This window comes from Lepus europaeus, chromosome 22 (assembly GCF_033115175.1).
Source record: "Lepus europaeus isolate LE1 chromosome 22, mLepTim1.pri, whole genome shotgun sequence".
Classification (NCBI taxonomy): domain Eukaryota; kingdom Metazoa; phylum Chordata; class Mammalia; order Lagomorpha; family Leporidae; genus Lepus; species Lepus europaeus.
The window spans coordinates 36,696,644-36,724,224 of NC_084848.1; the positions used below are offsets into that span (position 1 = coordinate 36,696,644).

General features: G+C 40.5%; 1 protein-coding gene across 1 annotated transcript in view; it reads left to right on the forward strand.

Moving 5' to 3' along the window:
* Positions 1–4,313: 4,313 nt before the first annotated feature.
* LRRC9 (leucine rich repeat containing 9) overlaps positions 4,314–27,581 on the forward strand; it is a 105,828-nt gene continuing 82,560 nt past the window's right edge. Inside the window, exons 1-9 of the mRNA XM_062181554.1 lie at positions 4,314–4,367; positions 4,640–4,858; positions 6,362–6,502; positions 7,034–7,097; positions 7,349–7,419; positions 13,988–14,170; positions 17,687–17,842; positions 21,718–21,911; positions 22,745–22,876. Of these exons, the coding sequence (XP_062037538.1) occupies positions 4,320–4,367; positions 4,640–4,858; positions 6,362–6,502; positions 7,034–7,097; positions 7,349–7,419; positions 13,988–14,170; positions 17,687–17,842; positions 21,718–21,911; positions 22,745–22,876 (1,208 nt within the window). The 5' untranslated portion in view covers positions 4,314–4,319. The remainder of the gene's footprint in view (positions 4,368–4,639; positions 4,859–6,361; positions 6,503–7,033; positions 7,098–7,348; positions 7,420–13,987; positions 14,171–17,686; positions 17,843–21,717; positions 21,912–22,744; positions 22,877–27,581) is intronic.

Below are 27,581 nucleotides of genomic sequence, written 5' to 3' on the forward strand. Positions count from 1 at the left end.
ACAGTCTGGTTTCGATAGGGTAGCTAAAGTGATCCTTTTTCAGTACTTAACACAGCTCATGGTATTCTTTTTTTTTTTTTTTTAACAAATCCATTTTATTTATTTATTTATTTGACAAGCAGAGTTATAGACAGTGAGAGGAAGAAACAGAGAGAAGTCTTCCTTCCTTCCTTCCTTCCTTCCTTCCTTCCTAAATGGCTGCTATGGCCGGCGCTGCACCAATCCGAAGCCAGGAGCCAGGTGCTTCTTCCTGGTCTCCCATGTGGGTGCAGAGACCCAAGCACTTGGGCCATCCTCCACTGCCTTCCTGGGCCACAGCAGAGAGCTGGCCTGGAAGAGGAGCAACCGGGACTAGAACCCGGTGCCCATATGGCATGCTGGCGCTGCAGGTGGAGGATTAACCAAGTGAGCCGTGGTATTCTTTTACTGAAATCCTCATACAGCTTTTCATCTTGCTTACTGAAATCCAGACTCCGCACAGGACCCTACAAGAGAGCCTGTGATTTGTCCCAGGACACTCTGACCTCCTACCCTCCCATGTCTGTTTCCCCTGATGTGCTCCCATTCACACAGTTAGTTCCCTTACTGTTCTCTAAACGTGCCAAACACGCTTGCACCTCGTGGTTTTGCCTTTGGTGTTCTTTCCACTGGGGTTACACTTCCCCAGATTCCCTCAACAGCTCACACTCTCTCATTTCCTTCATTCTTTGCCCAAATTCTGTGTCAGAGAGGCCTGCCTTCTCTTTCTCCCCACTGCTCTCTTTCTCTGGCTGGTACATATGAGGCCTTCCGTACATACAGCAGTGGACGTGGGTGAATGAGCAGAGGCCGGTGTATTAAGATCGTTGCCCGGCTGTGTTTGTCTTTGTGGTGTTAGTTGCCCGGCTATGTTTGTCTTTGTGGTGTTAGCTGGGTTCCTCCCCGCCTACTGACTGTGTTAGTCTGCTTTGTGCCTCAGTGATAAAACATGATCTTAGGAATGTTAAAACACCAGATATTTAGTTCTAACAGTTCTGGAGGCTGGAGAAGTCTAAGATAAAGATCCTGGGATCTGTTGTCTGGTGAGGGTTGTCACATGGTGGAAGGTAAAAGGGTAAAGGTGGGGTAAACTCCCCCATCAAGCCCCCTGCTGAGCACTGATTGTGGTGGGGTCATGTGCCCATTTACAAAACCTAGCACAGATACAGACCGTGTGTGGTACTCTGTACTCTGCTGCAGATCCCAGAGAACTTCCATTTATTCCTAATGGATGGCCCATGGCCACGCTTTCCCCAACATCTGCTGCCCCGACTTTGAGGATTGTTGTGAGTTTTTCTCTGGTATCTTGAACTTTTATCTAGTTTGTACTGATGGGCTGTTCTCACAATCCGATACCATCGGTTTCATTTTTAAAATTAATTTTTCATTTTTATTTATTTGAAACACACACACATACACACAGAGTGAGAGAGAGAGAGAGAGAGAGAGAGAGAGAGAGAGAGAGTGTGTGCTTCTATGCATTGGTTCACTCCCTAAATGTCCACAACTGTTGGATCTGAGCCAGACCAAAGTCACGTGCACCCATGTAGGTGGCAGGGACCCCAATAAATGAGCCATCATCTGTTGCCTCCCAGAGTGAACTTTAGCAAATTCAGACACAGAGGTGCAACTGTGTCCCAGGCACCCCGGAATGAGATGCAGGCATCTCAGGAGCCTATTCCATCCACACTACAATGCCCATCCTCATTAGTGTCATTTTAAAAAGACCTTTCTGGATATTTCTTGCAGTCTGTGCTCTTATTCTAGTATCTCTACACATTTCTTTCTTATTTTCATAAATTTTTTATCATTCCAGTGGAATGTGACCAAAGTCAGCATCTTTTTCTCTTATTGGGGGCCGGCACTGTGGCACAGGGAGTAAAGCCTCTTGAGACACTGGCATCCCATATGGGCAGTGGTTTGTGTCCTGGCTGCTCCACTTCTGATCCAGCTCCCTGCTAATGCACCTGAGAAAAACAGTGGGAGACGGCCCAGATGTTTGGGCCCCTGCACCCACATGGGAGGCCCAGAAGAAGCTCCTGGCTCCTGGCTTCAGTCTAGTCCAGCCCTGGCCATTGTGGCCATTTGGGGAGTGAACCAGTGGAGGAAGATCTCTCTTTCTGTGTCTCTGCCTCTAATTCTATAACTCTGGCTTTCAAACAAATAAAATAAAATCTGTAGGAAAAAGATTTTTCACTTTATGCATTTATCCTCATATGTCTATAATCTTAGATAATTGAATAAAAATGAATATATAAGTGCTTTTGAAGAAAAAACTTAAGTAGAATTTTATTGATGTATATACATACACATAGAAATCACACATCTCTTAGATATCTAATTTTATTTTCTTAGAGTGAACGCATCCCTTTAATCAACACAAAATATGTGTCTTTTCAGCCCTTTGAAGGCCATTGTTTGCTGCCTCCTAGTTACTCACTCCTGAAGGGTAGCTGCTATCCTGGCTTCTAATACCATAGATTAAGGTTTTTATCAAGTTTTTCTTGAGTGGAATCATATGTAATGCACTCATTGTACATATGTGTCTCCTGCTCTCCTGTGATTGTGAGAATTTTACATTATAGTAGGTGTCGTTCACTCCTACTTGTAAATCCAATGGAGAAATGCAGCTAGGTCCAGCATGAAAAAATGTTCAGAGAAGCACTGTTTAGACCCAGCTGGAAACAGTGTCAAACGTAGCTTACATAGGCCGGCGCTGCGGCTCACTAGGCTAATCCTCTGTCTGCGGCGCCGGTACTCTGGGTTTTAGTCCCAGTTGGGGCGGTGGTTCTGTCCCGGTTGCTCCTCTTCCAGTCCGACTCTCTGCTGTGGCCCAGGAAGGCAGTGGAGGATGGCCCAGGTCCTTGGGCTCTGCACCTGCATGGGAGACCAGGAGGAAGCACCTGGCTCCTGGCTTCAGATCAGTGCAGCGTACTGGCCATAGCGGTCATTTGGGGGATGAACCAACGGAAGGAAGACCTTTCTCTCTGTCTCTCTCTCACTGTCTAACTCTGCCTTCAAAAAAAAAAAAAGTAGCATACATAAGTATATGGTGATGCATTTTTACAATACAATATCACACATTTTTTGAAAAGCTGTTGGTTTTTTTTTTCTTTTCAGTTTTTTGCCTAGATCTGTCCTCATCCAACTTTTCATTTCTATTTTAACTATATCAGCTTTCTTCTGCATCCACAGTAATTTTTATGAACAACTTAGTTATAGTTATATTTTCATATTTTCTCCTTACATAATCATATACATGCATATACATATACATACATACATGTACATACATTTTCTGTAGGGAGTGTTTTCCTGCATCTTTCTTTATTATGTCATTGTGTTAAAAACAGCTGGGGTTGTTTTGCAGTGTGTTAAGCTCCTCCTGTGACACTGGCATTCCATATCAGATTTGAGTGCTGGCTACTCTGCTTCTGCTTCAGCTTCTTGCTAATGCACCTGGGAAAGCAGCAGAAGATGGCCCTAGTGCTTGGGCCCCAGTACCCATGTGGGAGACCTGGATGGAGTTCCTGACTTCCTGCTTTGGCTTGGTCCAGACCTGGCTTTTGCAGCCATTCGGAGAATGAAGCATTCAGTGGACCCTCTGTCTCTGTTACTCTGCCTTTCAAATAAATAGATAAGTAAATCTTCTTTTTAAAAAAGAGCTTCTATGTTTTTTAGATAGCAGAAGTGTCCTTCAACAAGTTAGTGGGAAAATTGAACTAAAAGATAAGTTGAGGGGTGAGTGTTTGGCCCAGCTCTTAGGCTTCTGGTTAGGACACATGCATCCCAGTCAGAGTTCCTGGGTTCCAGTCCCAGCTCCATCTCCTGACTCCAGCTTCCTGTCAGTGCAGACATTGGGTGGGAAAGGTGGTGATGGCTCAGGTGCAACCACCCATATAGGAGACCTGGATTGCATTTCTGTCCTAACTCCTGGCTTCACTCAGTCCAGCCATGGCCACTGCAGGCATTTTGGAAGTGAACAGTAGGTGGGAGCTCTCTTTGTAGATATCTGTTTTTGTTTCTGTCTGCTTTCTGTATTCCTCTCCCTCTCATAAATAAATAAATAAATAAATAACTTTTAAGAAGATATATATTTTGGTGCAAAATGGAATAAAATGTCCTGGGGTGCAGACAGACACTTGAAAATATGCCATGAAGATTTGGAGCCATCAGTTAGTCGTTCAACCTCAGTAACTTCAAGGTCCCTTTCCACCTGGAACGCTGTGACTCTACTATTTCTTTCAATTTTTCATTTGCCTTAACAGACGTATTATTATGACCATCATTTTTAATGGAAGATGATTGAAAGTGAAAGCCTAAACCAAGAAGAAATAATTAAAGAGCTGGTGAGTCAAAACCAAATTTTCTTTTCAACAACATTTGCAAGGATATTGAGTGGAATATTTTTATTTTCCTTTATGGAGCTGGGAGGGTAATCTAGTGATTTCTTCTACCTCGTAACTTTTAGAGTCAGAGAAAAATCATATATCTGGTACAAATTTCTCTCTTGTGGGAGTTCACCATGGCAACAATGCAATTGATACTTTATTTTGTCTTTTGACAGAAGTCAGTTTTCATTATGTAAAATGGGTAACCCAATTTATTTCTTTTAAAACAGTGTTTGTGCAATGGTTTATCTTATGAGATGGTTGGAAAAGAAGGATCAGATACTTCAAAACTGGAGATGTTTTTCTCAGGGTATCCCCGTATAGTTGGATTATCATTATTTCCTGATTTAACAAGTCTTACAATTGTTGCCCAAGATATAAAAGAAATCTCAGGATTAGAGACTTGTTTTCATCTTAAAGAACTTTGGATTGCTGAGTGCTACATAGAGGTAAGTGTAAACATACAACCTTACATGGAGAATTTTTTTCCCTGAATTTTGGGGTTTGGAAAAGAAATTCATTGAAATATATGCATGGGTCAAAATAGACAAATGGGTAAAAAATAAAAGTTGATTTGTAAAAAGGAAAAATGTACCAAAGGAATCAAAATACACACATGGTCTACTTTTTACTTATCAAATCATAGTTTGGTTAGCAGAAAAACTGCTTCACTTAGATACTAGTTGTATTTAAGTTATAACATCTATTTTGAAAAGCGATATTGTGGGGCTGGTGCTGTGGCATAGCAGGTAAAGCTGCCACCTGCAGTGCCAGCATCCCATATGGGCACCAGTTCAAGTCCCAGCCGCTCTACTTCCGATCCAGCTCCCTGCTATGGCCTGGGAAAGTAGCAGCAGATCGCCCACGTCCTTGGGCCTCTGCACCCATGTGGGAGACCTGAAAGAAGCTCCTGGCTCCTGGCTTCGGATTGGTGCAGCTCTGGTCATTGCGGCAAACTGAGGAGTGAACAAGCAGCTGGAAGACCTCTCTGTCTCTCCCTCCCTTTCTCTGTGCCTCTCTTTCTCTCTGTGTGTAACTCTGGCTCTCAAGTAAATAAATAAATCTTTTAAAAAAAGCAATACTGTAAAATAAATCAAGAGCCACAGAAATATTTATGCATTTTGACTCAAAAATCCTATTCTAAGATTTTATCCTATAGAATTAATTCAACAGTAGAAAACAGCTTATATGTATGTAGCTACTTGTTACAGTATTATTTTTAATACTAACCACAAATATGTCACATAGGGTATTTTTAAAGAAAATTATTGTAAACATAAGAAAATATTTTTAAATTATCAGATGCTATAACAATAAAGACGATTAAAACATTTTAGATTGAGGGCCGGTGCTGCGGCTCAATAGGCTAATCCTCTGCCTGCGGCGCCGGCACCTCAGGTTCTAGCCCCAGTTGGGGCGCTGAATTCTGTCCCCATTGCTCCTCTTCCAGTCCAGCTCTCTGCTGTGGCCCGTGAAGGCAGTGGAGGATGGCCCAAATGCTTGGGCCCTGCACCTGCATGGGAGACCAGGAGAGGCACTTGGCTCCTGGCTTCGGATCAGCGTGGTGCGCCAGCCGCAGCGGCCATTGGGGGGTGAACCAGTGGAAAAAGGAAGACCTGTCTCTCTGTCTCTCTCTCTCACTGTCTACTTTGCCTGTCAACAACAACAAAAAAATTTTAGATTGATCTCAGTAAAAAAATTCACATTGTGATTGCAACCATATAAAAATATGTATAGAGGTAGTTAAAGGAAGCACACAAAATTGAAAATAGTTTTTTTTTTATGTGGCAAGATTATATTTTTATTTTCTTTTCAACATTTTAGCTCAATTTTTTTGGATGTTGATTTTGTAGTAACATATGATAATCAAAAGCAAATGTACTTAAATTGACTTAATTAGAAGGATTAAAGGTAAAACATAAACTAACATTATTCAATCTTTTTTTTTACAGAAAATTGGAGGTCTTCAAAAATGTAGCAAATTGGAAAAATTGTATTTATATTATAATAAAATTTCCAAAATAGAAAATTTAGAAAAATTAATCAGATTGGAAGTTCTTTGGCTGAACCACAATACAATTAAAAATATTGAAGTAAGATAATTTCAGTGATTTGTGTAGGAAGCAAGTTACTACTGTGGCATTTAGATCATAGTGTCCAGTATCTTGTATGGTTAAGGGCCAAAATATTGTTTACCAGTATAATTATTGTTACAATAACAAGTGTTTATTAATGTATAGATGGCTTCATATACAATAATTTGCTTTACTCTTCTCTTCACAAACCCAAGAGACACAGTATTGTCATTTCTTCTTTGAAGATGAAATACAAAGTTTAGAGGAGTTATGTAACTTGCATAACATTTTAAATACATTCTCTGAGGTTTTTTTCCTTTCTCTCTCCTCTCTACTCCTCTCCTTGCTCCCTCCTCCAGTAAATCTCCCTGGGTTCTAGTGTAGAGAAACAAAGACGGCTTGGTTGAGACACCTCTATCCCTCTGTGCTTACACAGTAAACACGCCCAGTGCTCAGAGCACCTGAGAACTAACCACATTGATCAGATACAATTTATAAGTATGGATTTCAGTGATATTTTTCTCAGTTATTTGTTGTCCAAATTTTTAGGGCTTACAAACTTTGAAGAATTTAAATGATCTTAACCTTGCCGGGAATCTAATAAGCAGAATAGGTATGTAAAGTTTCTTTTGCAATCTGAGATAATGCTACAGTAATTTCCCATCAGTATAAAAATGCTTATCTTTCTTTTAAACTTTTATATGATGTCTTTCCATAGCATTTCTAAGATTCTGGTTATCAGATGTAACAATATTACCCATTTAAACAATCTCCTACTAGTCTTATTTGTATGTGAAGAATAACAGGATGTGAATAAAAAATTTAATTTTAATTTTTCTTTCATCTTTTTTTTTTTTAATTAAGGCAAATGTCTTGACCCCAATGACCACCTGGAAAGATTAAACCTCTCTGGCAACCAAATATGTTATTTCAAGGTATGTTTAAGTGGAATAATTCATTTTTATTTATTAACCTGAATTTTGAATCATATTATTTAAAAAGTGACTAATAGCTTCTTATAAGGACTAATTTAATTATTTTGGGGTACTTGAGACTCTAGGAAATGGGAAAGTGCACTGACTAAATTGTCCTTAATGACATGACGCTCTTAACACCAAACAAATAACTATTTACTTGGCTCATAGGATGCTATTTTCTCTTCATTTCCCTTCAGTCTTCCTGGCTACATCTCCCAGATGTCTGCCTTTTTATCCTCTCCTAGCACCTAAGCAATGGACTGCCCTGGTTGATTCTGGGATCTTTTCTAATTTCTGTCTGCATTCATTCTCTAAATAACCTTATGATGTCCTTATGACTTTAAATAGCTTCTATCTACTGGTTAAATTGGTAACTCTATTTTCCCTGACAACTCCTTAGAATTATAGACATCTGTTTTAACTCAAACTGATTCCCCCTCACCAAACCTCCTTTCTGCCCTTATCACCTCTCTCAATGGCATTTTCTTTTTCCAGTAACTTAAGCCAGAATCCTTAAAGTCATTTTTAGTACGATTCCTTCAGTTTCAAATCCAGTCTGTCAACACATTCTGTTGACTCCACCTTCCTAATATACTGGAGTCTGACCTTTTCTTAGTACCCCAGTCACTTCCAACCTGCTTCAAGACAGTGTCATCTCTCGCTGTAGTGCTGAACCAGAAAATTCTCCCTGCATTTATCCTTTGGCTATTCTCAGTCTGTTGTCTATCCAGCAGCCTGACGGAGCCTTTTAAAAATACATCATGTCATCATTTTTCTGCTCAAAACCCGCCTTTGGCTTCTCATCTTTGAGACTGAAAGCCTGCTCTTATGATGGCCTGAAAAACTGGGTAATCTAGTCTTCCTTCTCCCTAGACACTGTCTCTCTGACCACAGCTTCTGTCACTCTCCTATTGATTTTTTCTATTCCAGATGCACTGGTCTCCTCACTATTCCCTGAATATACCCAGACATTCTCACCTTGGGGTCTTTGTTCTTGGTGGAACATTCTTCCCCCACATGCCAGCATAGCTCGTTCTCTCATTTCTTTCGAATCTTTGTTCAAATGTGACATTCCTAGTGACACCTTTCCTGCCAATTTAGGTAAAATGGCAAGAGCCCTCCCCAACCTGCAGCACTCCCTCTCATGCTGTTGCTGTCTGATGCTTTTCTTCTTGGCACATCCTTCACTAGCACACAAGCTCCTTGTGTACAGGAGTTTTGCCCATCTTGTTCACTGCCATATCCGCAGTGCTTCAAACAGCGTTAGACATACAGTAAATCCCAGTAAGCATTTGTCAAAAGCATGAATGGAAAAGAAACAGCCAAATAAAAGGACTTGATGTTTATTGCATGTAACGTGGGTTAAAACATGCGGCATTCATAGTTCTGACAATGTGAGATCGAAGGTACATATTCAAACACATCCTTCAGAAAAATGTTGAAGAAACATGGAGAAAATCTATAGGAATAATTTTGAATTGACCATTATCAAACTTCTTTTACTTAGAGGAAAATCTAAGACACCAAGAAGCTGTAGGATAAGACATAACAAATACCTGAAAAAGAAATACATATAAATTTGTAGTTTATTAATCGAAGTGGAGGGGAAATAGTTGATATAAGCTTTGAAGTGTCAACAGAATTTTATTTATTCTACTTTAACATTTTTATTTATTGAGAAACAGACACAGAGAAAAGACTCCCATCATCCATTGGCTTACTTTCCTAATGCCCATAGTGGCAGGGGCCAGGAACCAGAAACTCAATCCTGATCCCCTCTGGGTGGCAGGAACCCAGTGACTTGAGCCAGCTGAAGTCAGAAACCAGAGGAAGGTATCCTAAACCTAGGTACACCAACATGGGATGCAGGTGTTCCAATCTCTAGGCTGACCATCCACTCCAGCAGTTAACAGGCACATAGGAAGATCTACGCACTGGAGCTGGGCATTCTAAGGGAGAGAGAACAGTATGCACAGAAGTACGGAAGGAAGAAATCAAGGCATGTGTTAAAGTAACAGGATTGTCATTTGACTGGGAGGATGAGCTACATGAGATTGGAAGTTAAGATTAGAAAGATCAATTGGACTTTGACTATGTACTGTTCTGATAAGAAGTGGTATGATCATAGATGATCCTTGGGGATTATAATCTTGATCTAGTGTTTATTAGCTTGGAACAGCTGGAAGCAGGAAACTCAATTGAGAGATGACAGGAATAATCTAAATGAGAGCTTGTGAGAATCTGAGTGAAGGTGTTGACAGCAAAGAAAGAGGAAGAAAGTCATTACGATTATAGAATTTGTAGGATTTGGCGGCCAGCAGAATGTGAAGAACGAGAGCAGCAGAATGAATATGTAATTCCAGTTCCTAGCGAACTCAAGAAATACATAAAGCAGAAAAAGTCACTACTTTGAGAAGGAAAAGAATATATTTGTTCCTGGATATGTTGAGGTTAGCATACTAGTGGGCCTGTCCAGTGAAGATTTGGTGAACAGTTGGAGCGATTGAATGAATGTGTGTTCTTGGATAAATGCTTATATTTATAAAGAGGACTAGTAGAAACTTAAGTCAGCAGAAGATGGATAAAGAGCTCTAAAAGAAGTTGAATCCTAATTCCACTAAAGCAGGGTTGGGGAACATCCGGCCTGTGGGCCAGATAAGTCCCACGAACTCATTTGGTCTGGCCCTACACTACAAAGGCAACTTCAGGTGGGATTTGAAATTCAATAAATCTGTAGCAGGCTGATTTTTAAGTTGATAATTTTTGTATGGCCCACAAGTGATATTATGAATGTCCAAGTGGTCCTTGGTGAAAAAAAAGATTCCCCAACGCTGCACTGGAGGGTCAGAGAACTTTCAGCCAGATAGTACATAGTCAGATTAGATGGAGAGGTCAGGGACGAAGAGGACTGGAATATCCGCTCTGTTTTGTCACGTAAGGCAATGGGCTAATGCTAGGCCATGTCTCAAGGGTCAGAGTTATGAGACTTATCTGTTAATCTCTTATGTGGTTGGCAGTATGTTTGATGAGCTGAACTGGCAAGCACCTGGACAAGCAAGTCTCCTTCCTGGATCAACTATAGGCTCTTACTGGACTCTTTACTGAATATTGAGAGACGAGAGGCAGGTGCTTAGTGAACAAGCTAACCTGTTATAATGCCATGGGTGCTGGCAGAAGAAACAAGTCTCCTGGGTCAGAGGAGGATTTTATGACTCATGCCTCGGAAAGCAACATGAGCATGATGTTTATTCAGTTTCCCTTATGCCTGTGTCCTACGGGGTGAGTGATGGCCTGAATGGGTACCAGGGGTTTGTATCACATCACAGCTAAGGAGCACTGAACTTGGGAAATCTAAAGCAAGCCTCCTTTCTATAGAGGGACAGAGGGTAGGGAATCACTTACCCCACAAAGTTGCTCCCTGTATATCCAGGGCTAGGAAATGGGTGAGGTGCAGCCATGCCTTTCATTCTTGGCATACTGAAAAGTGGTGGGAGGGAGGCACTTAGGGTCTTGGCAGACTGACTCCCAACTCTGAGACCATCAGGTAAGGGTTCAGATGAAACACTTGGAAAATAAGCTGTGATTGAAACTAGAGACACTGAAAGAGTGGTAGCAGTTGGCTCAGGGGCAGCCAGTGAGATGGAAAGATAGCAGGGTGTGTGTGCCTGTGAGCATGTGTGTGTATGTGTGTGTTTGTCATTCTCCCCCTACTTAAGCCAGCTTAAGATACACCAATTCCTCATGTCTAAACACAAGAAAATGTTAACCTTTGATCTGTGAAACACATCATACAGTTTAAAGGCAACAAAACACCTGGAAAACCGTACTTGCAGAGACTATGAGGCTCTTTCAAAAAGTGTGTAGAAAATTGAATTAAAAAAAGTTTACTTTGGTGCAAATTCTTTGAAATCCATGTATATGAGGAATCTACAAAAAGTTAACTCAAAATGTACATTGTGGAAAAACTACAAGTGAATTTCATGTAAAATCAAAAAAATTTTTTACAAAGAATAAACTTGTCTTTTGATCTATTTCCCATGAATTTTAAGAGAATTAATTGTAAATACGGAGAGACAGCAGACACAGAGAAATTCCCATTCACTGGTTTACTTCTCAAATGTACACAGTGGCCAAGGCTGGGCCAGGCTGAAGCCAATGGCCAAGAGCTCAATATGAACTGGGTGACAAGGACCCAGTTACTTGAACCACTACCTGCTGCCTCCTAGGGTGCATGTTAGCAGGGAGCTAAGGCAGCATTAAGCCGGAACTCAAACCCAGGCATTCTGGTAAGGAATGCAATATCCCAACCACTTGGTCAAACGCTACCCCCACCCAAACTTTCTGAAGTACATCATACAGTAGGCTAAGGATTACTATTCTTACTGTTAAAAGAGCTCTTTTAAATCCATTAGAAACAAATAACTTAAGATACCTAGTCAAATAAAGGATAAATGGATAGATAATTTGTAGAACTGAACACATGACTAGTAAATTCATAAAATAATTTTCAATCTCAGAATCAAATGCTAATTAAAGCATGATACAACCTTTAACTGATCTTAAATAATCAGTATTTTTTAAAGATTTATTTTATTTATTTGAAAGAGTTACAGAGAGAGGTAGACACAGGTGCCCATATAGCATGCCAGTGCTTCAAGTCAGGCCTTTAATCTGCTGCACCATAGCGCCAGCCCCAATAATCAACATTTTTATAAACATAGTACTCTATGCTGGCAACACTAGGGTGAGGTGGTCATTTAAATGATGTTGGTAGTTGTTTAAATTGGTAGAGCAGGGGTTGGCATTGTAGCACAGTGGGTTAAGCCTCCACCTGAAATGCCAACATCCCCTGTGGACGCCAGTTCTGCCGAAGCTGCTCCACTTCCTATCCAGCTCCCTGCTAATGGCCTGGGAAAGGCAGTGGAAAATGGCCCAAGTGTTTGGGATCCTGCCACCATGGGGGAGACCCAGATAAAGGGTAGCTTGGCCTTGTTTGAGAGGTCAGGACAAGACATCCTTGAGGGGAAAAGGCTTAAGCTAACATACAAGACATGAATTGGAGTTGCACAAAAATAAACTTCTTTGAATTCAGTTTTTTCCATGAAAGTTTGGAAGTACCTTGAGTGTTGTGAATACAGACACAATCCCTGCTTTCAAGCAGTTTATCTCAGAGCTTGGCAAGCTTTTTCCTGTAAAAGATTTTAGGCTCTGTACACTGCAAATGGCCTCCATCACATATTGTTCTTTTTTTCTCACACATTAAAAATGTAAATACCATTCTTGGTCTGTAGACTGAAGTCAAAGCCCGTATGAACCCCTGGCTTACAGGCTTTGAGTGTATAAGCAGTTTGCAGTAGAATGTGATAAATTCCACAATAAACGTAAGCCCAGGGGCTATGAGCTTAATGGAGGAGCGTCTGCCTCAGCCTCTGAAGAGGAAACAAGTCTCCCCATTGGGTGCTGACACCTGTAAAGGTGGAATTAGGATGACATTCAGTGTACTGAAAGGGAGCAGCACGAGGGAAGCCTAAGACAAAACCAGGTCTGGCGTGTTTCTGGATTTCAGATAGTTCAGAGTGACTGAACCATAACATGTTGGTGTCCAGCCAGGAAGAGGCAAGGGCCAGGGGAAAAGTCAAGAACAACATAAAGCAGGATAAAAGATGTTACAGGAAAACGTTGTCTGGAAGTGCATTGGTAACTCCTCCCGCTGCATAGGTTGTGGCAAAAATGGGCTTCTCAGGAGAAACTTTCAGTTGACTGGAACAGGTACAAAGGGCATTCATGATTTAAAAAAAAAAAAAAAGGAAAAGCAGATAAAGACAATGAAAGTCAGGAATTCCATGATGTTTGTGACAGATTCTAGGTGGCAAATGTAGGAAATGGGGTGAAGGGAGCAGAGACCTGCGGAGACCTGGGAGAGATCGCCAGCAATCGTGGCTGTGTGGGGTGGCAATATCATCCTAACAAACACGCTCACATGCTGGCTGGAAGGTACCTGCTGGAATATGTGTTTTGTTTTTACGTTTAAGCAATAATTTTTTTTATAATATGTTGCCATTTCTCTAATTGCTTGGGTGAGTACATTCATATGATTTTTTATTTAATGAATGCATTTTTTCATAGATAAAACTTTAGGAATACACTGGTTCTTTCCCCCTTACCTACCCTTCCCCCTGCAACTCCCATCCCACCTCCTTCTCTCTTTCCCATTTCCTTCTTCATTATGATTCATTTTTAGTTTGACTTTATATACAGAGGACCAACTCCATGATAAGCATAGACTGGTAGTGGTTAAAATGCAGAGTTGTAGAGTCTGCTGTTTCATTATTGTTGATCTCTTTCTCAGAGTTTAGCCAGTTTTTCACTAGAGATAGACATCTTAGCCAACTAAATCATTTTAATGTGTTCAAGCATGTAGTTAGAATGCATTATATTAGATTATGGGTAATCCGAAGTGTTCAAATGCCTCCTCTAGAAATAACAGCCGCAATTAATTAATTGAAGATTTCTGTTTATTTTTTAGGATCTTACTAACTTAGCCAGGCTGCCTTGCTTAAAGGATTTATGTCTGAATGATCCTCAGTATAAAACCAACCCAGTCTGTCTGCTGTATAATTATTCCACACACGTGTTGTTTCACTTGCCTTTCCTTCAGAGACTTGACACCCTTGATGTATCAGCGAAGCAGATCAAGGACCTGGCAGATGTAAGTGCATCCCTCATCAGCACCTATGCCTTAAGTTGGCCTAATTCACTTCTTCCTGGCTGTGTTTACAGAGAGGCCTGCTAGGCAGGATTATCAGGTCAGTTTTTGTTACCGATTCTACTTTTGGCCAAGTGGGCTGGATACTGCACATTAAAGTACACAAATAGTACATTACTACTAGAATCTCAATTTTGATGATAGCACTGGAAAGTACAGTGATAGAAAAACATTGTAATCTACAAAACTAAGAGAAGGAAATTTGAAAAATTATCATCAATTTGAAACATAATCGGACTATTCTATATATATATATTTTTTTTTTTTTTTGACAGGCAGAGTTACACAGTGAGAGAGAGAGAGAGACAGAGAGAAAGGTCTTCCTTTTTCCATTGGTTCACCCCCCAAATGGCTGCTACGACCGGCGCACTGCACCAATCTGAAGCCAGGAGCCAGGTGCTTCCTCCTGGTCTCCCATGCAGGTGCAGGGCCCAAGCACTTGGGCCATCCTCCACTGCCTTCCTGGGCCACAGCAGAGAGCTGGCCTGGAAGAGGAGCAACCGGGACAGAATCCGGTGCCCCAACCGGGACTAGAACCCAGGGTGCCAGTGCTGCAGGAGGATTAGCCTAGTGAGCCGTGGCGCCGGCCTATATATATATTTATAATTACAGGTTAAATAAAAAAAGACATGTAGCAGGTGGCCACCTATTATTTAGAATATTATATATCAAAATTACAAAAATCCTTGACTAATGGTAGTAAAGATCAGATGAATTTTAATCTAATTAAAGCAGGCTTGGGATTCCTGGAAGTGTAAGTGGATCTCTGCATACTCCCATGGCGGCATCTGTGAAATCTTGAAGACAGTCTGGGTTGCCACAGACAGTGAACCTGCTGGTGAGGGGGTCACTTTGAAATGCCACCAGTGGGTCTGTCATTTTTACAAGGAATTCATAAGAATTCTCCATGCTTACTAATAGTCTTTCTATATTATATTTCTAACCCTCCGTTCAGCCCAGTGTCTGTCCCCTTTGCTTTATTTGTTCATCAAATAGTTTTTCAGTATCTAGAATGTGCCAAATACATGGATGCTCCCACACAAAGCCCACTCGTCTTTTTCTTGTGGGCCATCCATCATCTCAATGTAGACAGGAAATGTCTTTTTCAAATATCTCTTTTTTTAAAAAAAAAGATTTTATTTACTTATTTGAAAGGTAGAAATACAGACAAAGGGAGAGACAGAAAGATCTTCCATTCACTGGTTCACTCCCCAAATGGCCCCAATGGCCAGAACTGGGCTGGTCCAAAGCCAGGAGCAAGGAGCTTCTTCTGGGTCTCCCATGTGGATGCAAGGGCCCAAGCTCTTGGGCCATCTTCCGCTGCTTTTCCATGCCCTCAGCAGAGAGCTGGATTGGAAGAGGAGCAACCAGGACATGAACCCGTGCCCCTATGGGATGCCAGCACCACAGGCGGAGGCTTAGCCTTCTACGCCACAGCACTCACCCCTTTTCACATATCTTATTTAGCTTTCCTTGCTAGCCTGAAGATTTATTCTCGAATTCCATTCTTTCATTAATTTTCCCAAAAGGCTAAGATTATCTTTTTTTCCATGCTCATAACTGTCTTGCAATACAGAGCAAAGGGCTAGCATTCTTGTCTGCTAGCACATGTTTGGAGTGATTGGAAGGCCAGGGACGAATGTCTTCTCCAACAATTCCAAATAACATGTAATGGCAGGGTGGGCATTTGGCACAGCAGTGAATTCGCTGCTTGGGTTGCACACTTCGCATGTTGGAATGCCTCTGTTTAAGTCCCAGCCTAGTTCCCAATTTCAGCTTCCTGCTGGTGGACTCCCTGGGAGGCAGCAGGTAATGGCTTGGTTGACTCCATTTCGCTTCCGTGGGAGGCCTGGCTTGCGTTTGCAGCCCCCAGCTCCCGGCTCCTAGCTCCCAGAGTATGGGAGGTACTACTCTCTGTCTTTTATGCCAAAGTATTCTGTTGGGATTCTGATGGTTTGCACTGAATACATCATATTGAAAAAGAGCTCACAGCTCTAGAAAATGCATATCTAAAGCTGTGCAGACCTTCCAAGTGATTTGAGGAAGTGATTTATATGATTTACGCTGCTGCCTTGGAAGCCTACAGCCCATGTCAGACAGAGTACCTGAGACTGAGTGCCAGCTCTGGGCTGGATTCCAGCTTCCGCTGTTATGTACCTTGGGAGGCCACAGGTAATGACTCAAGTACTTGGGTCTGACACCTGTGTAGAGGATCTGGAATGTGTTCCAGGCTCCTGGCTTTGGCCTGGCCTAGCCCTAGCTCTTGTGGGATTTGGGGACTGAACCAGAGGACAGAAGATCTCTCTCCCCCATCCCCTTTCTTTTCCTTCTCTCTGTCCTTTTCCTTTCAAATAAAAAATAAATATGTTATTTAATTTAAAACATTTTTTTAAAAGAGAGAAATGCCTCCATTATTTCATATTCAGTTAAAACTGGGTCACATTTTGATAGCTTACTTGATTTATCGTCTCAGTTCTTTTTGACTAATATAACTCTTAAACACCATTTAGCTGATATATCTCTTAATGATGGATCTGAACCATTTTATCACAATAAACTTATTAGCAACTGGATGGTGATCCATTAGTGTTAAGGAATTCAAGATAATTGAATTAGATTGACAATTGAGCACTTTTGTCAATCTAAAACCAGTTTGCTTAAAGCTAGATTTGAAAAGAAAACACATTGAATCTTATTTCTTAGCAATACTTTTAAATTTTTTTAAAGATTTATTTATTTATTTGAAAGTCAGACTTACACAGAGAAAGAGAGGCAGAGGGAGAGAGAGAGGTCTTCTATCCACTGGTTCACTCTTCAGTTGGCCGCAATGGCCAGAGATGCTTCGATCTGAAGCCAGAAGCCAGGAGCTTCTTCTGGGTCTCCCAGGTGGGTGCAGGGGCCCAAGGACTTGGGCCATCTTCCACTGCCTTCCCAGGCCATATCAGAGAGCTGGATGGGAAGTGGAACAGCCAGGTCTGAAACTGGCGCCCATATGGGATGCTGGCACTGCAGGCTGTGGCTTTACCCGCTATACCATAGCACCGGCCCCAGCAATGCTTTTAAAAAAGTGAAGAGTAATGTGATATTTGCTATTAATTCTTGTTAATTTCTTTATTTTTCTCTGAGTTAATCAAACAGGAATAATGTGTCACATATTTGCTTTAATATTACTGCTTAATGAACTAACTGATAATACTTTATAAAATCTATCTGTAGTCTTTATGTTCTCAGCCTGGAAAGAAATGTGACTCTGCCTCACACTTAAGTATTGTCCACAAAAAACACAATCTTTGGAATTTTCTAGTATACATATAGAACTCTATGTAGGCATTGTCACTTCACTGCTATCATTTCTAGTACCTGAGCACACAAAACTTTCACACTGTTGTGCACAACATTCACTAATAATTCACCAATAATTTCTTTTAGCTAATTTTCTGTTTTGTTCCTTTCTTTCAGACCACAGCAATGAAAAAAGTAATGTATTATAATATGCGCATAAAAACTATTCAGAGGCGTCTTAATGAAGATCTTGAGAAACTAAATGATAGAAAATGTAAACTGCAAAAGTTGCCAGAAGAACGGATAAAGTTATTCAGCTTTGTGGAAAAAAATGTAAGATTAAATAATATAAAGTCTCAGTGACTATGTCTTAAGAAAGTGGCTAGATTGCAAAATCTTTTAAATTTTAGATAGATAGATATCCATGTGTTTGTGTGTGTGTGTGTGTGTGTAATACTGAATTTCAAGTCAGGTTTGACCCCACATTTTTTGGTTCTGGGTTGTAGCGAAGCTGTACTCTGTCCCTGAAATCTGTAACTCAAAAAAGGTATAATGTGATTGTGAAATTTTTGAAAAGCCATGAATTTCCATGCAATTCAGAGAGCTTGAGATCTTTTCCATTTATTTCAGCTGCATTTTTATTAGACACCAGCAGGCTGTGCTCAAAATTCATTTTTTTGTTTTAAGTGCAAAATATCCCATTATTGATACCATCAAGGTATACAATAAGGTGGAAACTTTAAATCAAGGTATTCATTAGTATTACACTATGTATGACTTTTAATTTAGAATAAATTGGATTTTCTTTTTAAACAGCAGACCCTGAAACATTAAGGATTATTTGTCTTAAGACAGAACCTTGTGCAAACAAAATTTAGTGTATTGTTTAAAGTATGAGGAAATAATGAATTATTCAACAAATGATGTTAGAAAAACAGTCAAACTATTAGGGAGTAGGGGATTTGGATCTTTAGTTTATGTTTTACTGATTAAATACCAATGGGGAGAAAAAGGATTACATGTAAAAGTGAAAACATGGAAAATTTAAGAATAAATATGTAGATGAATATATTTTACTAATTCCAGCCTGCCAAGTAAAAGAAATACTAGCAAGCACAAGGAATGAATGTTGATTTACTTGCAGTCACCATAATAAAATGCTTTTGTACTCAAAAGCATCATTAATAAAAGTAAAAACCAATGATTAGCTGGAAGAATTTTCAACAAATATGATGGACAACAGGTCAATAGCCTTAGTTTAAAAGCAGGTGGAAAATATCTTCTGTTTCTCACTTTGCCTATTAAAAAATAAAAATAAGAAAACTTTTCTGAAAAATGCCTGTGAATAAAACACAATAAAAATAAATATCCAAGTAGAAAGTGAGGAAAATAAGAAGCTAGGGTTTTACGGAACAAGTAAAGAATGAGAATAAACATCAGAGAGAAAAGTCAATCTGATTATTAATTTCCAAATGTTAAAATAAGAAGCTGTTTTCACCTGTAAGACTGTCAAAAGCTAGCACCTGACAGACCTCAGTGTGGTGAAGATGGGTGTGGCACGTTGCACACCACTGATGGAGCATGACCTTGGTGCGGCGTGAACAGCCCAAGAATAGTCCCAGCCCTGAACCCAGTCACTCTGTTTCTGGTGCTCTGTTTTATATACACACCCGTCTGCTTGTATTCCTCACTGCACTGGTAATAGCAACAAAGTATTGAAAAGTACATAAATGTTTAACCAGAGAATTATCCATTCTTAAGGTAGAATAGTATATACCATTAAAAAGCAAGGCTTTCAAATATATTTAACGTTTTTAATACATGTAGTATTTTTTCCTGACTGAGCAGGCTTTAGTTATTATAATAATAAAGATAGTTCTAAAGTAAAACATTACCAAACTTTAAATTACTTATTTGAATAAAAATCATAAGAGACCAGTATATGGAAATCATTTTATTTCTGCCATTTTAATGTATAAATGTATGTATTAAGTAAAATCTGCAAGTGTGAAAAATAATAGCGATAGATTATAAAAACTATAGACATTTTATAAATGTTTAATTTGTTTCAAATCAGCTGCACATAACTATTATGGAGAGAGAGTACAAATAATTAATATCTATTTATATGCTTTTCCTTGTACATTACAATTTATCTTGAAATACTCAAGACTGGGATGAAAGACAGGTCAGCCTCTCACAGTGGGCCCAAAATCTAAAGGAGTGCCCCAAATCTCAGTAATTAAGATAAAGAATATTTAATGAAATGTTTTCTAATATCCAAAATAATGCAAAAGTACATTATGAACAAAAAACCCAAAATCTGAAATAAAGACCATTGTTGGTTTGAGTTTTGTAGGGGACTGAGGCAGAAGAAAAAATGTGCACCTTATATTTATATTTTTATGGTTAATTTTTTCCCAGAACACCAGAGTAGTTGAAAAAAAACATTGAAAAATGAAAAGTCAGCATGTTAAAAATCACATTTTTTTAAAAAAAGATTTATTTATTTATTTGAAAGTCAGAGTTACACAGAGAGAGGAGAGGCAGAGAGAGGGAGAGGTCTTCCATCCATTGGTTTACTCCCCAATTGGCCACAATGGCCGGAGATGCGCTGATCAGGAGCCAGGATCTTCTTCCAGGTCTCCCACATGGGTGCAGGGGCCCAAGGACCTGGGCCATCTTCTACTGCTTTTCCAGGCCATAGCAGAGAGCTGGATCAGAAGTGGAACAGCTGGGACTTGAATCAGCTCTCATAAAGGATGCTGGCACCGCAGGCAGCGGCTTTACCCACTATACCACAGTGCCAGCCCCCCCCCCCATCACACTATTTGAAATTTAAATATTTATTACCAAAACAAGCACTTTTTCTAATTACTGTAGCTTTAATAGAAACAAGCTCATCAATGATATTTCAAAATCTATTTCTTTGCTTTTCTTATTTTCAATTGAGAGACTTCCATGCTTGAAGTATTTACGGTCCTCCCTTGTTCAAAAGAAACTGGCTGACTGAACTTGCCCAAAGGTTGAAAACTGATTTTTCTCATACTCTTGTGAAGCTTGTTATGTTAACTACCTAGATTTCTTCTTTGTTAACTTACATTTATTATTTATTAGAATTACCATTTGATCCAGCAACTTCACTGCTGTGTATGTAGCCAAGGGAAATGAAGTATGTCAGGCATCTGAACTCCCATGTTTATTGGAGCACTGTTGGTAAAATCAAGGAATTGAAATAACCTAAGTGTCCACAGCTGATGAACAGATAAAGAAAATGTGGTGCATACACAATGAAATGCTATTCTGCCATAATAAGGATGGGATCTTGTCATTTGCGACATTGTGGATGGAACTGGAGGTCATTATGCCAGGTGAAATAGCCAGGCAGAGAGATCCAAGTACACATGATCTCACTCGTATGTGGGGTCTGAGAAAGTTGATCTCATAGAAGTCGGGAGCAGGATGGTGGCTACCAGAGGCTGGTGAGAGTAGGGGGTCAGGAGGAATTGGAAAAGGTAATTCAATGGGTGTATGAAGTTTTAGTTAGATAGGAGTGAGAAGTTGTAGTGTGTTTTGCACAGTAGAATAACTACAGATAATGGTAATGTGCTATATATATATATATGCGTGTGTGTGTATATATATATGTATATGTGTGTATATATATATATAATTTAATTTGAGAAGGGGAGAGAGAGAGAGTGAGTGAGTGCACTCCTGTCTCCTGATTCACTCCACAAATACCCACAGAGCCAAAACGTCAGGAACTGGAAGGCTCTCCAGGTCTCCTCCAAGGGTGACAGGAACCTGAACACCTGAGCCATTACCGCTGCCTCTCAGTGTTGTGTTAGCAGGAAGCTGGCGTCAGGAGCCAGAGCTGAGAATTGAATCCACTCACCCCATACTATTATATTTTTAGAAGAAAATTAAAAGAAAGGATTTTGAATGTTTTCACCACAAAGAGTTGATAAATGTTTGAAGACACAGATATGATTAGCCTTGTGGTACATTACACAATGTATCATGTATCATAACATCACATGGTACCCCATAATCTGTACAATTGTTATGTGTCACTTAAAAATGTATTAGGAAAAATAAAATAACTAATTTTTGATAGCTCTCACTCAAAAATAATATCCAAACTCAAAGTTTGCCTTTATCCTGTTTTATTTTGCTTTTGCTTTCTGGTACCTTGTTTTCAACAGTTGGAACGGGAACTAGCCGAACTCAAGGGATCTTCCAAAGTGCACAGTGATAGATCCATTAATAAGTTAAATGAGCTTGAGAAATCAAAGAATTGTGAAACTATCACAGAAGAACCAAGTCTTCAACAGAAGATACTGACCAAACTGAATGCCTTGAGTGGAAGGCTCACATTCTGGAACAAAAAAATTGATGAGTATGTGTAATGCATTGACTTGTTCAGGTTTGAACCTTGGGAGAGGAAGAATGCTTTGGGAGTGAAAAGAATTACAGTCCGAAGGAAACACAAGACCTGTTCTTAGTATATACAGGCCTCGTTGATGCAAAGCTAGCCTACGGGCTTTTTGTAGAGGTGGGGAGAATGAGCTTCCTCTGAGGGACTCCTGTCACCTCACTGCCTGAGTGCAAGCTAAGAACCAGAGAGCTGCTGCTCCTGGTGCAGACTCACTGAGTAGGTGGGACCCTGCCAAGCTCTGGAATCCTGTAATAGCAAGTTCAGGTTCGTTGTCAACCAAAAATATAAAGACAACAGGAAGGGTTGGCAAAGTCTATAAATTCTTTTATTTAGTAAGACACCAAGTTGGTAAGTTAGTTTGCCCTGTAATAGCACTGAAACTAACAATAGTAACATTTGTTGGGTCTTACTGTATGCCAGCCTATGTACCACTAGCTTTATACGTAGTTTTATATAATCCTCAAAGTGGCCTTTCTAGTAATGTTAATATGCCATTTACTGAGGAAACTGAGGTAGAAAAGCAAAGGTTACCTGATTGAGTATCTGAGAGCCGTAGGTCGTAGCACCAGAATGGTCTCCTAACCTTCACATATTCTTAGGTGAACAAAATCTGAGGTAAATTTAATTGCCAAAAACCAAGTATCTTTTACTGGACTTAAATGTTAACAAGCAAGCTTTCTGTATTTTTTAAAAGAAACCTTGTATTTTTAATACCAGTTTAAAAAAATGTGAATTTTTAATAATGTAATTTTTAGGTGATTCTGATAGCTGTGTATATGTTTTTCCTTCAATAGAATTGAAGCAATTTACCGTGTTGAAGTAAAGCAAAAGAAAAAAAGCCACGGCTTATTGATCCCATTTTTGTTAACTGAGTTGGAGACTGTGGGAAATATCCATTTTGAAGAAGGCTCTCGATCTGATGACTGGTAAATTTGAAATTTAGGTATAACTTTAAAAATAATTTTAAGTACTTAGGATCATCAACCAGAATATCCACTTATACCATCTTAAAGTGTCCCATTTTGAAAACATTTCTAATATAAAATATTCATCTATTACACATTAGCAGTTACCGGCTTTACCCTCTGTACATTTCGCTCTTTGCAGTATTGTCATGAGCCAATCTTGAAGATGCCCTCATGATATACCGATTACCCAACTTTCTTAAGCCCAAGAGCAGAATATAATTTAGGGAAAAATAGCTTACTGTTGGGTCTTAATTTTTATGCATGTTTATGCTATTTATTTCTGGACTGGATATAGCCAAAGTCTACATTTTGGTTGAGAAACTGTCACAAAGCAGGAACACCAGAGTAGGATTGGTGACAACACCAGGTTGCTGACCGAGGTGGAGGCAGTTTGGCAAATGCGCTGTGTTCACAGTGGAAACCGTTGTTTAAAACCAGGTAGTTTGGCCGGCGCCGTGGCTCAATAGGCTAATCCTCTGCCTTGCGGCGCCGGCACACCGGGTTCTAGTCCCGGTCGGGGCACCAATCCTGTCCCGGTTGCCCCTCTTCCAGGCCAGCTCTCTGCTGTGGCCAGGGAGTGCGGTGGAGGATGGCCCAAGTGTTTGGGCCCTGCACCCCATGGGAGACCAGGAGAAGCGCCTGGCTCCTGCCGTCGGGTCAGCGTGGTGCGCCGGCCGCAGCGTGCCAACCGCGGCGGCCATTGGAGGGTGAACCAACGGCAAAAGGAAGACCTTTGTCTCTCTCTCACTGTCCACACTGCCTGTCAAAAAAAAAAAAAAAAACAAAAAAACAAAACCAGGTAGTTAGGGACACTGCCCACGAGAAGAAGGTGTATGCTCAAACCAGGGATTGAGGTCAGAAGCCCGTGTAGACAGAAGCGGAGCGAGCCACAAGGAACTGAAAGCCAGCATCCTTGCCTGTCAGGAGAACATGGGTGTGGTTGTGTTGCCTCAGACGGCGCACTTAGAGGTGAGCCTCGCCAAAACAGGAAGATGGAGGAAAAACACTATCCATGACGACTTCCACATTCCTGCAGTCATTTTCTCAAAACTTAGGAGCCTGTGAGGCAGACTGCCTGGAACCATCATAGGAACGTGGGGACGTGGAGATAGACCAGGGGCGGGGGAGACCACAGAGTGAACTTGGCGCTTTCCCCGGAGTGGGCTTTTGCTTGAAGTCAGACACAAAACAAATCCTGATTTTTATGGACTACAATGAAAAATTTGCATTAATTCTCTAGGAGAAAAAATATTGTTGTGGATACCTGAAAACAAGCCCCCTGGTTTCTGTTAGATGAGGCTCTTTGGGGAAAAAGTGTGAGAACCTCTTCCCAAGGGCGGACCTTTTAAAATACTTTCTTTTGTTTCTGTGCATCCATTTGCCCGGCAGTTACCACTGTTTGCTTAAGCACAGTGGAGTTTTATGTACAGAGATTTAGAAGGTGTTCTCCCAGGTCTCATGCAAACAAGTAAAGGCCCTGGCTTTTCAAGTGAGCAGACTGCGTGGGGCCTCTGTGCAGGGCGCACGGTTTTCCAGTCTTTCATTTCTGTTCACTGGACCTAACTGGAGTTGTTGTTTGTTATTACTGTTTCTTTCTACCGTATTACAAAGTAAGCTCTTTACAAGCTGAGCAGATGAGTGAGAAACAAAAGTAAAAGCAAAATGAATGAAAAGCCATTTAGATGGCTATGGCAGCCGATAGTAAATTAGATAGCTTTGATGGATTTTAATAAGCTTTAACAATTGTTTACTTGGATTTAATAAGAATAACCTTGATCCATTTTAAGGGGAAAATAAAATATATGTTGGCAAAATTTCAAAGACTGTTTTTTACTTTAAGTGTCCTACAGGCTTGGCAACCTCAGCTTTGATTCTTTATGTAAAGAAGTCACTGAAGTGCTTTAAATTGCCCTGTGCTGCATTTCTGGCTGCTTTATTTAAACACTGACTTCTCTTCTATCAATGTTTTGAAAAGACCAAGGATTTAGCATTTAAATACAAGTACTTAAATAGAGCTAGGACTCAAATGGAAAAGTTTTTCTGTTAAAACAACCTTTATTTCCTTAGCAAAAAAAATTCAAATTTATATTATTCACTATTTCTTAGTTTTATGTCTTTTATGAACTAAAATTAATGTATATTTTGACTTCTAAAAAACTTGTATCTTACAGTGACTTGTTAGTTGACTGAGTCGTTGTCACTATAGCCTTATTTTACAGATTTATATTGTATTGTCAATTGAATTACCCATTGACATCGTGCAACACTTATCAGGTGGGGCTTCTGACGCATAGAAGATGCTGTCCTTGTGCTTGACAAGCCGGTTGTAGAGCCAGTGTATTTACAGTGAAAACAGAACAATCTTAAAGCACCACAAAACAATCTACAGGTTACTCTATGGTTCTTGCCTAGAGAGATGATGTTTCATGTTCTTGTAAGTCATTACCTCCAGCCCAGGGCCAGAGTCATTGTCCAGTAGATAATTACTGATTAAAGTCCTCATGAGAGTTTATAGGTACTTACAGGGTCACTTTTGTACAAATGTTTTTCAGTGGTCTCTGTATATACTATGATTTAATTCTATACTATTCCAAAGAGCTTTAGCAGCAGAGACTTTTTGTTTTATGCTGATAAAAGATTGGTTTAGGAAGTCTGTTAACAGTATTTCTTATACCGTTTTCTAGGGGTATGGAATGCATTGTTATGGGTTACATTAAGCTCCAACTATTTAAAAACATGCATTCTGGCCAGCGCCGTGGCTCACTAGGCTAATCCTCTGCCTGCGGCGCCGGCACCCCGGGTTCTAGTCCCGGTTGGGATGCCGGATTCTGTCCCAGTTGCTCCTCTTCCAGTCCAGCTCTCTGCTGTGGCCCGGGAGTGCAGTGGAGGATGGCCCAGGTCCTTGGGCCCTGCACCCGCACGGGAGACCAGGAGGAGGCACCTGGCTTCTGGCTTCTGATCAGCGCAGTGCGCCGGCCGTAGCAGCCATTTGAGGGGTGAACCACTGGAAGGAAGACCTTTCTCTCTGTCTCTCTCTCTCTCTCTCTCTCACTGTCTAACTCTGCCTGTCAAAAAATAAAAAAATAAAAACCATGCATTCTTCTGTTGTTGAATGAATGCATCATTTGTATATTAACAGAAGATTGTAGACATCTTTCTGTGCAACTGAATATCTTAGTCCATGATGTAAATTATATAGGTACCTTAAAAATCACGGATCCTCCCTCCCACTAAAGTAAGAGGATTTGACACTGGATTTTAACTGGTCCTTCCTTGTAACTCCATCTCTTTGTTTTTTAATACTTAGACATTTTCTACTTCCATTGCCAGTCTCTTCAACTCTTGCTCTTTTACAAATTACTTATTCCTGCAACCTTTTTCCCAGACTGCAGCCCTGAATTCCTGTCTGTTAGACTTTTCTATCTGGGTGTCCAGCTGGCATGACCAACTCAACACATTCAAAAGACAATCAGCCGTGAAGTCATTGCATCCATAAGGGAATGAGACACTGAAGACCTAGGTTCAAGTTCTCTCTGCATAGTTTGGAAACAACCATTGTTGCATATGAACTTCATCTATGAGAAAAGCAATCTGTCATCAAAGATTACTGATAGGATTAGACAAGATAATGTGAAAATACTTAGTGTTCAGTTTTTATGGTTTTGTGTTTTGTTTTGATATTGACAAGGCATGAGTATTCTTTTTTCCTAAAAAGGAAAAAGATTTATTTGTTTATTTGAAAGACTTATATAGAGGGGGAAAGAGAGAGAAAGAGAGAGACCTTCCATTTGCTAGTTCACTCCCAAATGGCCATACCAACCAGAGCTGGGCCAGGCTGAAGCCAGGAACCAAGCGTTTCATAAGGGTCTCCCACATGGGTAGCAGGGGCCCAGACACTTGAGCCATTTTTTACAGCTTTCTCAGGCACATTAGCAGGGAGCTGGATTGGAAGTGTAACAGCCTGGACACAAATGGCACCCATATGGGATGCCAGTGCTGCAGGCAGCCACTTTACCCACTAGGCCACAATGGCGGCCACATGGGCATGAACATTCCAATCCTCTTCCAGACCCTCATGTCACACAGAGGCAAGAATTCTAAGTGCAGACGTTTATATAGGTGCACAAATAGATGAACAGGATTTGTCTAACAGTGAAAGGGAAAACACATGTTCATGCTTGAGTGTGGGCCGCCTTACTCAAAGAAATACCTGGAATGAGTGGGCCAGAGGAGCCTCTGAAGGGAGAAGAGGTGAGGGAGGGGGAGGAAGAGACTACCTGTGTAGCACCTGCAGCCGTGGTCCATGGGCGAGAGAGAGAGAGAGAAAGAGAGACAGATTCTCTTACGTGGTAGGAGATGGTGCCTCTACACAAGTGTGCAGCCATCTGAGAATTTCACAATACCTCCACAGGTTCTACATGGAGCTTAGTAGCCATGTTTTATGACATTCCCCCTTTAAGTTCCAGATGAAGCAAGTGCATCCCAGGAAATGGGGTGATTTGATTGACAGGTAGAGGGATGGTATGACATTGGGGGCCTACAGAGACTTCCAACTCACAGATCTATCTAGCTGCCTGCCCATTCATCCCTCATAATGTTCGTCTCCCTCAATATCCACATCCAAGCAGGTGCCAAGACCCGCAGGCTCTTCTCCATAATGTCA